The 14,864-nt window shown below is 28.4% G+C and overlaps 1 protein-coding gene across 1 annotated transcript in view; it reads left to right on the top strand.

Moving 5' to 3' along the window:
* Window positions 1-2,044: 2,044 nt before the first annotated feature.
* The window catches only part of LOC129963147 (neuropeptides capa receptor-like), a 154,979-nt gene continuing 142,159 nt past the window's right edge, over window positions 2,045-14,864 (top strand). Inside the window, exon 1 of the mRNA XM_056077250.1 lies at window positions 2,045-3,875. Within this exon, the coding sequence (XP_055933225.1) occupies window positions 3,554-3,875 (322 nt within the window). The 5' untranslated portion in view covers window positions 2,045-3,553. The remainder of the gene's footprint in view (window positions 3,876-14,864) is intronic.

The raw sequence follows: 14,864 nt of genomic DNA, 5'->3' as shown, positions 1-14,864 counted from the left end.
ACACCATTCAATGGGATATATAATTTGTAAGCATTATAGGCAGTAATGAATTTCCAACTCGGCAAATATAGGTAGCTATCTAGTCTGATTTTGAGAAAAGTGCAAATTCTATGAATTATAAAATATTAGAAAAATGTTAATACTTCATCAGATATAATTCATCAAGTTCTTATATGTTCCATTATGTTAATTTAATTTCTTATTTATTCATAAAGCTAAATACGTGTTCCAATAATGCTAGCCATCTTTGGCGACCAGTTCGTGTACATTATTAATTTATTTGGCTGTTGAATTATTAATATGGGATACATTTCTTTAAAAAAAAGCATTTCATCTAGTTATTTAATACAACTAAAAACACATGAATTCAATTAAAAAAGTTTACTGCTATTTACAAAGCTTATATATTACAAAATAAAAGCGGAAGAGAAAATCCTACTACGGATTGTACAATTGGCAAAAGCACGTGCTTGAATGATTTGTTGGAGGGTTTGAATCCCGTAAAAACATTGTTTCTGATAGTGTATCGAATAAAATTTAAAATATTATTAAAGCTAAATGAAAAATTGCACAAAAATAAAATGTATGCCATTAAAAGGGTAATGTTTTTTAGTCTTAATATAAAACAAAAAGCATTATTTTATAAGATAATTGTTTTGGAAGATAATAAAAGACATTGTTAGCAACTTCGTAATTATTGAAAACGGAAAAAAGTAAATAACCCGTCTATACTGTCCACTACTTATCAGAAGTGACTGAAAATTCTTACTTTCACCAATTTGCTCTAATCTCACTCCATCTAGCATGTCTAAGATGAATCGTGATATTTTCTTTTAGAAATATAATTCCTTAACCCACAAGGCCATGCAGAGATTGCCAAACCGTTAATACTAAATTATGAGCTATGAAGGATGTAGTATCCCCATGTTGGCTTTGATTGCATTTTTACAAATGTGGAATTCGTAAAAAGAAAATTGAGAAAAAAGTAAAGATTTATTTACAAGAATTTTTTGCATAGACATGAATGATAAAGTTCCTTTAATGATAAATTGGCTTGAAAACCTTATTAATTCACTCCCTAACTGTGAAAAGATTACAAAGCGCGCAATTCTTTACGAGAATAAAAAAACTTTTAAAAAGTACGAAGTATAAAATAAACGATGATGATGCAATGAATTGTATTTGTTTTATTTAGTTAAAACAAAATCTTATTCTATTTCACTCGATTTCGAGAGAGATTACATAGAAGTTCTTAACATTTTGGAACCGCCCTCTGACATTTCATCCGCTGCCGGGGAAAAAAAAAAAAAAAAAAAAATAAAGAAATTTGATGTTAAAGGGTACTAAATACTAATAAAAAAATAGCAGAAAACTGGTTTATTATTATTATTATTTTGAAAGAATAAAGGGAGGGAGAAATCTATACACTACTTTCTCCAAAGAGTTGTCAAAAACATTTTCTAAAAATTCACTTTAACATAAAAGCTAATGGTAGAGAAGGTGCCACTGAGACGACCCTTTAAAGAACCCGATCGAAGCCCACCCCGAGCCACCCCTCTCAATTTAGTTGTTCCTAACAAGGGGAGAATGAATATAGGTCAAGAGATAACGATTCCTTCTGCAGATAGTCACAGAGTTGAAAATAAAATTTTCTTTCAAAGTAAACACCTGCGCTCTTTTCTACGATACGAAAGAAAAAAAAAGCCGTTTCCATGCTTCCCACAATGCAGCGTATATTCATTCGAATGTTCCTCTTACGTAGGCATCCACTAAGCGCATGTGTGGTGGAATTATTAATAAAGGGCAATCAAAGCGAAACTCTAAAACAAAGCGGACAGACTTACACACGGGTGGGTGTATGGGAGGGTAGTGTTTTGGGCATCACGCCATCTCTCGCTCGAAGACGAGACCAACTTTACCCCCCTTCCTAGCTAAAATCTAGCCAATGGGTGGAAGAATCATTCATTCCTTTGCTCCCCCCCATCGATCCCGCGCAGTGGCGCTGCCGTCGACAACCCCCCACTTGCCACGAGTGGGACTTGGGACCCGATTGCGTCGGTGAATGCGATTCTCGAAGAACGTGAGGGATGTTTTGGAGCGCATCCTGTATGAATGAAAGGAATAGCGAAATATCGTCTGCTTCCGGTCTTTTGATTACCTCAAGACTGGGGTGTTCGATGCTCGGTGGAATTTTTTTTCTCTGGTATCAAAGTGCCTAGGATTGGATTAACTTTGTAGAGAAAAAATTTCTTTTTTGGATTAAATGAACTTCGGAAGTGAGTAGGTTTTGAATTTAGGAGTGCGATAAAAGAAATTACTGACGATTTTTATGTGAATTTATTTATATTTATATTAGTGGCACTAGGCTAAATAATTAAATTTTCTTAAAGTGATTTTACACAAGAGGAGTGGTAGAGTTAAATACCGAATGTTACCATGCAACATCAGTAATTGGTAACCTTGACAACAAAATTCGTTCTACTAAGTCATTGAAAAAATATTTGGCAACCTAAACTTCTCTTTCTTAATCTTGTGTAGGATTTTTTTCTTTCTTTGTTTGTTTCGTCCAATTAATCATTCATTGTTTAGATCATTGAATAGCGATCTGCAAATCATTATGAAGAATTTGTAAATAAATCTATAGAAATCTTCATGGAGAATTAATGTGAAATTTCTTTTCTTAAATAATTTCTTTATTTTACGGGTAAAATAGGTGCTTTCTCAAAGTTCATTGAAGCCTAAAGTATTATTTAATACATTCCGCACTAAATGTAAATAAATAATTCATTCTCAAGTGAATATTTAAGTGAGTGCTACAGAAAAAAAAAAAGCTTTTAGTGTTTTCTGTGTAAGCAATCGCATTCAAATATAGCCTAAGAACTGATTTCTAAAGTAGTACTAGTCTTACTTAGAAGCAGAAACGAACTTGGCAAAATAGATAGAAGTAGAAATTTTTATACCTCAGCTGCATCATCAAACTCAATTATCCTCACTACTGAATAAAAAATGGAATAAAAACTGTAAATGCATGAAAGATCTCCAATCATGTATGATCTGATTGTGCTGCGACTCATCTGAGGATTAACTCCATACTTTTATTTTCTGACACAATAAGCTCATAAAATCCATAAAATATCTTTTCGGTAATTTCCAGCAATAAAACGCAATTCATGCCTGAGAAAATATCCAGTGAGCAAGCCTTATCAGTGATTCATCTTAAGTCTTTGTAGACACCTAGTTTATCATTTCGAGATTCACTAATTTTCCATAGGAAAAAAAAATGAGTGCTCACCATATTTAAATTATTTCATGAATATTCAGCAATAAGCAGCTTAACACTTCGCATGTGATTAAACCTATCATAGCCTTTTACCAGCAAACTTTAACCCACCTCGTTGATGCATCCTGTGGCTTCGGAACCATGCTAAAAATCAAATGGATCACGCGACCGTCCAAAACGTGGTTCTACAGTGCTCTTCACGATAAAGTCAGAGGCCATCGGGGATAGCCTTCAAATCACAGCCCAAAGACAGCATCAATAAATATTTCGGGCATGAATACTGCTCTGGATTCAGCAGCAGAAGTGGTAATGACTCCTGTGATAGCAGATATGGAATCGGTCGCCCTAAATGGGACTATGGCCACTCCAGAAACATTGGACATAGACGCCTTCATTCTATCTAGGCTTGGACCCAAGACTATGCCTTTGAACTGGCTCATACCGATGACGACCGTGTACGCCATCATATTCCTAACTGGGATTGTGGGCAATGTGTGCACTTGCATCGTGATCAGCAGAAACCAATACATGCAGACAGCCACCAATTGTTACCTATTTAATTTGGCTATTGCTGATATGCTCACACTCCTTTTGGGTAAGTCTTTTCTATGCCTATTTTAAAAGTAAATTTTAAAAAAAATGAAATTAGACGCAGCTATGCAATTTGAGAACAACACATATTTTGTGAATTTCATTTCCACCAATGAAAATTGCACTGAAAACAGAATTTGCTGCAAAATAGTCTGTTATATGATGCAACAATTCATTTTGGAAAAATGCAACATTAAACTTTTTGAGTAGAGTCTTGTAAAAATACCATATAAAAGTAAACTCGGAGTGACTTTCTAATTGAATAACTATGTTTAATTCATAACTTTGTATGAAATTCACCTCCCGTGTCTCCTAATCATTCAAAATTACGCATGCACTATAGTTTCTGATTTTTAATGTGCACTTAATTATATTAAGGTGTACGTACACACTTGAAACTTCGAAAATCGTTCAAAATATCGAACATTTTTTGTTTTTTTTTTACTGCTTCAAAATGTTCTCTGATTCTTTATTTTTCAAACTTTACCAAGATGTTGCCAATATTCGGAATATTTCTCGAGTTATAATTATTTTTCTTGAGGTACTTTCGCTAAAAACTCTAGTTTCGGTTTGTTTTTTTTAAACTCATTTTATGAAGAATGACATTTTTCCACTATGTTGCTTCATTCAAACAATCATAACTCAACAAGAAATGAACCAAATACAATTATTTATATATCAAAACAATTTGTATGAAACAGTGGATGTTTTGTGCCTCAATCAAAGTTATATTTATAGAAATAAATTTTTAATAGCTATTTAAAAATTAAAATGACAGAAAAAATCTCGCTTTTTCTATTTATTGTTGATGAAAAAATTGGTAAAAAAAACTATATATTTTTATAATTTGATTGAGGCAGGAAACATGAAGACTAATATTAGGCATCATTTCCAACTAGAATTGTGTGTCTGTACAAATTAGAATTTAAGATATCATGTTTCAAAAGATATGCTAATTAGCTCATTAAATATTATTTAATTAATTAATAATTAGTGTAATAATGATTTTTCTCACTGAAATGAGTTAAAACACATTAATGACCTACTGTGAAAAAACTGGATTTTTAAAGTTAAAATTTTTTAAAAATCTTCTAGTGTGTACGTACACCTTAATTTGGACGGAATTTTAAGTAAAAAAAAACACCTCTGATTTCTATTTAGTTTCCAATTGAATAGGTAATTAAATCTGATCGAAAGAAAAGAAAAAACCCAGAACGTGCAATAAAATACTGAATGCTGGAATCAAAAAGTATGAAAATGGTTGAAATTGCAAACGGAAAAAGTTCAAGTTTGTGCTGTTTGGTTTTGTATTTAATGCTTATTTTTTTTCGCTGTAATTATTAATGACATATATCTTGTCTTTCAAATCAATCTTTTGTTGTTCAAGAAGTATTGACAAAAAAATTTAAATATATAACGAAATCCATCTGTAAAATATATTATACTCATCTTTTCACATTTTTATTTAAAACTAAAAGCATAAAATAATCAGCGTGAATAACTTTTACTCATCGAAAACGTTACAATACTTAAACTTATTTTGTGTGAAACGCATTAGAAACTCTAAATGGTTTTAAATGCTCATTTAAAAATAATACATGCTTTTTTCTCCCATGTTATAAATTTTTAAAAATAAGAATGTTTCTTGTATCGATAGAATTAAAAAATAAACGAGTTTACGATTATTTGTTAATTACTAATCTGTGTTGAAAACACTAAAACAATTAAAGGTTCAATTTACTTTTAAATTACATTTGTGATTTTGAAATAAAATTCAAAATGGCTGTACCAAGTTAAAAGAGAAAATCCAAACGTCTGAATTCGTAGATTTATTCAGTTATTTCTCTAACATATAAATCTAGATTTCTAAGATTTTCAATGTCCCAGCTAATTACAACTCATGTTTGCAATGCAGGTCATGTAATCTCTCTAATTGTTTTCACAAACTGTAGAATAAAACAGAAAAAAAGATTGACAAATATTTGTGGAAATTCACGTGAGGCTTTTACAATTCCACAAACAAAAAAAAAACTGTTTGAAATAACTGCATTGAAGCAATCGGAAAGAGTCATGACGAAGAAGAAAACTGTGATATCACTTCTTCTTTGTCAGAAGTTTTATATATCCATACATTGCAGTATAAAAATAATTTTACATCATCTTAAAATTTTTAAAAACTATATTTTTTTAATGGTTTCTATTATTTTGCCATTTAGCTTTTTTCAATTTTCAATTATTTTTTAAATATTTTAAACATATTTACCAACAATATATTTCGCACACAGAAACACAGAAAAAAGTAAAATTTAAACCGCCCGAGTTCGTTGCACATTCATAAAAAAAATATTTACTTTAAAAAATATTATTTTTTAAAAAAGTACCTTAGAATTTTTAGAAATTTTTATTTAAATATTTTTTATTGAATTAATATTTTTGAAATTGCTGAATCAAAATTAAAGCTCATATATTTGTGTTTAATATTTTTTTTTAAAAAATTGAAACTTGACAAAGAATATTTTGAGTTTTAGCGATTTAAAATGACCTCGCCTTTTCTATAAAATTAAATGTTATTATTAGTTAGATGGTTAATCAGTACAAAAAAAAATTCTAAATTCTAAATTAATCAATAAAAAAATTTTAATGCATCCTGAACCTCCTTATCAGCTTAAAAGGGGAAAATTGCTTGAGAAATGAAAATGGGGATATCCCTAATGTTTGATAAAGTTGAGTATATTACTTTCATATAAAATTATAAACTAACGAATGATTTAGATGTCATGAAATTAATTATTCATTATAACATTAAAAATTCATATTAATGTTTAATCTTTTTTAAGAGATATATTTACTTATATATGAATAATGAACGGATTAGTTTAAATATCAGAATTACTATTTGTAAGCGAATTTTTCTTTTCGAATGTGAAAAAATTTCAGCCCAATAAATTTTAAAATTTTACATTTCAATTTCGTAATTATAATTTCGTTGGATACCTGCATTATATACAAACATTATTTTGAGCATTATTTTTATACAAAACCTAATTTTAAACATTATATATTATGTAGAAATACATTATTTTAAATATTTCATATGTAAAAAAAACATTATTTTAAACATTATATATTATATAAAAATACATGATTTTAAGCATTACATATTATGTAAAAAAAATATTATTTTAAACATTATATATGATGTAAAAAAAACATTATTTTAACCATCATATATTATGTAAAAAAACAAAAACAAAACATTAGATCATTAACATTAAACATAAAACAACATAAATAATATTGAACATTTAAAAAAAATAAAACAACATAAATAACATTGAACATTTTTAAACATAAAACAACATAAATAACATTGAACATTTTTAAACATTAGATAAAACATTATTTTAAGTATTTTAAGTATTTTTTTATCCTCTAAACTTATTTCTAAATATATAGCATATCATACCCAAAGAAGCGAGAAAAGTTAGGTGTTGCCATAAAAGAAACCGAAAGTCATTATTAATAAATAGTAATCGTTAATCTTAAGTATGTGTTTCATTGTTGATGTTGAAATTAATTTTTATCTTTATTCTCAAAAAAAGTTATTTCTATTTTTTGGCAAGGAAAGTTCCGAATAAATATATAAAAGCGCCAAAGATAAAAACAGCGCCAAATCATCAGTGGCAAGAAAAATATCTGCCAAACAAGCAGATGTCCGAAATTGTCTATTTTGACTGAACTGTCATACTGCTTTGCCTTAATAGGTATAAATCGATCTCTTACAAAATTGTCCTTGAAAAGAATCCTTAAATATCCCTCGACATCTTATGTTCATTCACAAATCTTGCATAAATTGCCTATCAAATGGGCAAAAATTTTCACAAAAATAATTAACCTTTTTTGATCATCTCTTTTTTAGATTAAATGTTTACGTAATCCATGAGCTTTGCTGATAAATTGCTTGGATTAGCGTCTAGTTCCAATAAAAATACGTTCTTTCATCGCTTCGCGTAGGTTGTATTGGGTTAAGTAAGCACGTTAAAGTGTTTTAGCATTTGTACTGGATAAGACTGTTGCTAAAATAAGCAGTGTCGTTGTGTAGGTTTTTGTGGGGTAGCATGTGACAATGAAGTGCATTTCTCCTACTCTTGAACTGTTTTGTCTTGAATGAAAAGAAGGATCTACAAATGTAGGAAACAGTCAAATTCCTGAAATAATTTTTATTTTTTTTTAGCTTTTAAAAATGTCTCATCTTAATCGTAAATAATTTAATGAATTATATTTAAAATAATAAATTTGATATTTTGAGTTTTTACCTCTCATTCATATCAATTATATATCATAAAACAGATTTTTTTTGTTGTTGTTTTGGAGACCTTTGACGTCACCAAGTCAATATCACATGACAAACATAACCATGCTAATTATTAATAGTCTTCATCTATGATGTGACACTATGTCCTTTTTTTTTTCTTCTGTAAGATTTACAATGGATAGTGAAATTAAGTTGTTGAGGAACATTTGAACGTTTATATTACAAACTTGAATTTACTGTGCTCTTAATGTATCTCTTAAGTCAATGTGAGCGATTCGCTTATTCATTAATTCTCATTTCGAATTTTATTGTGTTTTAAATTAATTTTAGACTGATAATTTTTTTAGTTAATAATGTTTTGAATGTCTAGAATTTTTAATATACAGTAATTTAAATGTACCCAAATGCAAATTACTAAATCACTGTATTTATAATAAGGGAAGTCAAAGAACATTTTTTTCAGCCCAATCGCCGGCCCAATTTGCTCACCCTTTTTTTTTTTTTCGTATGAAAGACCGTTATTTGTAGTCTTATTTTAGTCGTCCGCTCTCCGCCACATTTTGGTTTCGAAAGCTGTCAAAAAACATTTAACCACTTCAATCACTGTGCTGATTTCGGAAGATTTTTTTTATTTCATATTAAAGTTCTTAAGCTTAAAGTTTTTTAAGTTCCTTAGATTAATAATAACCTGCTTACCAACCCACCACTATCTCCTGGGTTTTAGCGACAACGCAAAATAAAATTTAGGCAAAAACCCCGGCCTTAACAATTGGACCGATTTCGCAAATTGCTTTTGTCAAATTGCAGACATTGCTAACCAACCGGTTTAGTTAATCACCATGTTTTAGGTTAATTATAGGTTTAATTTTAAATAATATTTTCCTTTAATGTGATAAGAGGTAGCTCTTTAAAATTAGCATGCAAGATTAGATTAAAACTATTAATACGACTACAAACAGCGGACCGTCAAAGAAGGCTAATCCCCTTCTTAAAAACAATTACTCGTAGTTAAATGTTTAAGTTAAAGAACACTTAATTGAAATAAAGTCTCAATGAAATTCTTTTTTAAAAAATATGAAAATAAAGATTTTTTTGAGTTGTTGTTAAAACTTGTACTTTACAAAACTTCATACTTTTTTTTGGCAGATATTTATAGTTTACTCCTCTTTCGAAATCTTTTTTTTAAAACTGAATTTCTCTTTCACATTTTTTGAGACTCCCTCATAGTTAACATTTTCATCTTTAGAAACGTAAAGAATCTAAACTAAATTCAAAATGAACAGTATCGTTCCAAGTTAGAAAATGGATTCGTAGAATAGAAACTAAATTTAACATTGGATTTACTGGGAAATATTTATTACTTCTCCGTAAATGACTTCCGCTAGGAAGGTTTCTGTTGCAGTAACAACCGATATAAAATAGATTTTTTTCCCTTGTTCGACTTGTAATCTTCCTTCGGAAAGAAATCAGTGGTCGCTCTTTGATTACAAGTTTTTTTCAGAAAATATTTATTTGATATTCATAAACAGATTTGTACTAAAAAAAATCTAAGATTCTTAAAAAAAATTCATTATATAGATATTTTTCATAAACTGAGGCGGATCGAAATATAGAAGTTCCACTGTACTATGAATCTTTTTTGTTTGGTTTTGTTCGAATTGATTTGTTTATTTTTGATCCTGTTTACTTTTTATAAGATGTTTAACTTTTTTTTCTGCAAAGTTAGACATTTTTTCTAAGTCATTCTTTCAGTCCTCTCTATTTTGTGGCACTTCGTATCATTAATAAAAATAACAAATGCCAAAGTATTCAACAAGATAATTTTAAATAATATTTTGGTATTTGTGCATATTAAAAATAACTTTCCGGAAAATAATATATTTCTGAAGATTCTACTATTTGTGACAGATTTTTGGCAGAGAATTATCTATAATTTCAGACTTATTTCCCAATTACAAACAAGCTTGATTTATTGGCCTCTCCTTTCGATTTTTTTTTCATCGAAGAAATAAATTAAAGGATTCGTTTCACCTGACAACAGAGTCATGTGACAAAAGTACGTTTCTTGTGTGATCTAACAACTAAATAGACTTTATCGTAAACTGTATACAAGACGTGTAATAGATTTCAAATTTAAACCGATGTAATCCATTCAACATTTACCACGTGTACAAGAATTTATTTTATCGCAAATGTTGATTACAAATCTTTTTTATAGATATATTACTGGAATAACATGAAATAGTCTTATAAAAGTTGTTTATATTAAAAAAATTAAGCATATAAAACAAAATCACATTATTTGGAATAAAGTAAAAATTGATTCCCACATATTATTTACTTTTCAGTCAACAAAGGAAAGAAAAGTGAATTAAATGTTTTCATCTTTTTTAGACCATTTACAAAGAAAATTTTGCGAATTATTTCCTATTTTATTTATAAGCAGCTCCGTTTAATGCTCTAGCGAGTATATAAATCCCTCAGAAAAAAAAAAGTAATCGTAAAGCAAATACCATAAATTCCACTTTTCTCAATGTATAATAATATTCTCAAAGATTTGAAAACCTCTAAAAGCGACACATTTCATGCTTCTTTTAGAAGGAATATATTTAAAATTTCATAAACATTTCATTTTTCCACTGAAATATATATGTCTTTGTAACACTTATGGGGAAATCCAGTTGCATTTTTTTTTCTTCTTTTTATGTTATGGCAGTTTAAAATTCAGAAGAGGTTGCTAAGTGGTGTTTTTTGTGTGAAAATAAATGACAATTTTTTGGTGCAAAATAAATTATTTATAAATTCAGAATTGTTTTAGATTTCTGTGAGTATTTTCTGTGTAGATTTCAAAAATATTTGGAATCTTTCGAATTTACACATTTTTTTCTCGAATTCTTCAGATAAGCTGAGCAAATTGCTCATTATCTTCGAAAGAATAAGCTATAATTGCCATTTCACAATGAAAATTTGATCACGGAAACATTTAATGTATCGACCAGCAATTAAAGATAAAGAAATATATTTGGCTCATATCATTCTATAGAAAGCTGAGAGTGACATACAGCTTTTATTAATAATTTTACTTAACTCTTTATTTACTAACGGTTCTTAAAATCAGCATTTAAATTTGACTAATATCTTCTTAATATGACTATTTTTTTCTGATAGTATTTAACAGAGCACGGAGAATGTAACTCAGATAGCAAGTAGTTAATATAAGCTAAAAGTAGAAATTAAAAATATTTAATTATTAATTAAATTAATTCAGATATTTCGATTAATTAAAAAAAATTATTGGAACAACTCTGCAAAGGAACTTAACTACTGGTGCAAAAATAAAGTTGGAAAATTGATGGTAAAATAATTCGGTAAATAAAGGGTTAATTTCAGTAGTATTTACTTGTATTTTAATAAAAATGGTGCTATATTTGGAAAAAATATAATTTTTTTTTAATATAAATCTTTTCGAAGTTTTGTTTGTTTGTTCACAACATGTAAGCTTTTCAGCCAAAATATGAGAAACTTGCAAAAAGTGTTACAAAATATCATCTAAGTATAAAATGTTACAAAGTATTAACATTCAAATAAGATAATTTGATTATTTGTGAAAATAGGAATATCTGTAATAAATAATATTTTAACTGCGCTCATGCAAAATACAGCATTTTTTCTTTCATAATTTCAAAACCAATTTTATAAGCCAATTTATACAATTTATATAAAAATCCCGTTTGAATGTCGTTAAAGCTCAGGAAGATATGGGCATTATAGAGAAATGAATTTCCGTTACTCTCTGAGAGAAGTCAAATAAAGGGATTTTTTTTTTTTTCAAAATTGATATTTTTTTAAACCTAAAATTTTCCTAGAGTTATAAAACAGTGTAAAAAAACTAAGTACTACGTACTTGCTTAATTTGAATTTCAGTAAATTAGACAATATAAAATAACAATAAATTGTAACAATATAAATAATAATTAATTATTCCTATTATTTCCAAAAACCATAGGATTGTAATATTATATGGCTTAATATGTAGTAAACAGCCAAACGCTACATATTAAATTTAGATATAGTATATAACTATTTTGCTTCCCACGCACGTCCTCCAATTACTAATATAAATAGAGTCCCACAGAACATGAATGAATAGAATGAATTGGAACTTCGAATTCTATCTAGACCCCGTTGCTCCACATCGGTCTGAGTGAATCAATATTCTTTTTAAAGAATGTCATGCATTTTCTTCGGAAACATTCCAAAAAAGTAGTAGACAGCCTTCTTAAAAGAAAAGAAGTTCTCTCTGTAGCAAAAGGTGGCCTCGTATCATATTAGTAATTAATACACCTGCAGAATAGAGAAAATATGAAGTCATTTCAAACTCATTTGATGAAAGGATAAAAGGTTCTCACATCAAATCGACAGAACGCATAAATCTGATTGTGTTGACTGTTTCCTAAAAGTATTAAATATTTTTAATTCTTAAGTTAATATTAAATTTTACAACATTACGATTCTAGCACTGGCACAAATAATGGCTAAAATAATGAATAGCACTTAATTTTTGTATGTAGAGTTATTCAGCATATTTCTATGCAATTTAACATAATTATTTATAGAATCAAGCTTAGCACTCATCATTTAATAGTCAAAGTAATTAACTTAAATTTTAAAATAATACTCAAAGCAAATGAAAATGCTGTATTGTTACATTTTTTATAAGTCACTTATATTTCAATTGAATATGCAACAAATATGTAGAAAATTTGGAATTTTAAAATAAACTTTACACCTTCACGAATATAGTAATATTTTTTATGAAGAGGCATGTAAATATAGTGCATGGCAAATAAACCCTTTAATGAAAATTATAAATTATTATCAACTTTCGGTTAAATAAAGAGAGTCCAGATCATTTTATCCTTTATCAGTTTCTGATCTGTTCCTTAGGCACTCTTGTGACCGAATTTTTCCTGCAAACTATAAATTTAAGTATATTTATTTCATGGTCGAAGTTCAAGGACAGTTTACTCTATTCGGAAGAAAAAAGTGATCGTGCATTTTGATCCTATAATGCATGCTTAATTAATACGTTAGATAATGCTGCAAAAATTTCTTTGCTAGTATTTCATCTATTTGATATAAACATGAAAACAATTTCATATAACATTTTTTTCATGAAATATGTAAGGATTTGTTGTCTTTTACTCTCCTTCAAATATTTATAGCTCAAAATGTTCAAAACAACTTTTCCTAAATTGAACTAAAATTAACATTGTTTTATGGTTTTTTAAAATAACTAAATACAATATCTGTAAATTATCTTTCTATCTGTATATCTTTTCCAGGCGTTATTACTTTTTGAACTGTGTATTTTTGCACCAAAAAAATGTCAGATTTCAATATCTAATTTATTTATGAGGAAGGAAAATTGAACATAAAAAATTAAACAATTGGGTTCTAAAATATGTGTCATCTTGATAATCTGATCAAATCTGTAGAATATATTTCTACAATGAAGCCAATAGCAACGAAAACCTAAAAGAATATAAGAAATGGAAATTGCATCAGAACAATATCAAATAACCTATATCATTACGAAATATAACTTAAAATGCAAGCATCCAAAGAACCATAATTCATTTCCCATATATTTCCTCGTACAAAGTTAAAATATGTAAAATATTCAAAATATAGAAAATATATATAGAAAAGGTTACAACAGTTATTTTTTAATCTTTAATTCTTACTACTTTATTTACTGAACTCTTTTGTTGCTATAAAAATATTACAGATCAGATCTTTAAAGTACTACTCAAAAAAAAAGAAAAAAAGAACTTCTTGGGAAAGCTTTATATCTAAATCCATAGAAGAATTTGTAGTGGCGGATTTCACAGAGTATGAAAAATACATTTACATGATACAGGTTTCAACTTCAATTTTACGCATGAAAACTTTTCTTTATCTTTAAGAAAAACAAGAGATGGCTAGATCAAGTCGTCTTCTTGGTATTTTAAGAGAACGTTTCAGAATTCGAATGGATGGATTCTTTTCAGCGAACTGACATCGGATGCGTCCTCCGGTAGCTGCGAGTGGAATGCCATTCAAATCCCTTTACCTCATCCTGCAAAACCATTTATTTTAAAGCTTATCACAAAAAGCACTCAATGAAACTACTGCTGCTTTTTCTCGCTCGTCTCTACGATAAGAAAAACTGTCTACTGTGCATGTATTAAATGAAATGTTTTGTATTGAATGAATTCTTTTCTGCCCGTCAGAACCACTGTCGTGTTCTTCGTTGTTGGAAGTGGAGAATATCGATTAAAATTATATTTTATATAAATGAACTGATGTTTCTGCAATTCGATATAATAATTTTGTATTGCACTTGAAATCTTTCTTTCTCAATACCTCAATGGGCTTACACTGAGCTTCAAGTCAAAGGTATAGTAAATTCGAGACCCGATTCCTCAAAAAGTTCAACATTGTATATGTTAAGGCAAATGCAATAAATTGGTGATTATGTATTATTACGTAATTATGTTAATTAGTAATAATTATAATAATATAATTATTATATTTATATTATTATAGCTTATAATTGGTAATTATATTACTCACATTTACCACAATATATACAGAGATATGGTGTTGTTAAATCTATCAATGGTGCGCGTTTTG

The sequence above is a fragment of the Argiope bruennichi genome, chromosome 3, assembly GCF_947563725.1.
Source record: "Argiope bruennichi chromosome 3, qqArgBrue1.1, whole genome shotgun sequence".
Taxonomy (NCBI): domain Eukaryota; kingdom Metazoa; phylum Arthropoda; class Arachnida; order Araneae; family Araneidae; genus Argiope; species Argiope bruennichi.
This window is presented reverse-complemented; position numbering and strand designations above follow the sequence as displayed.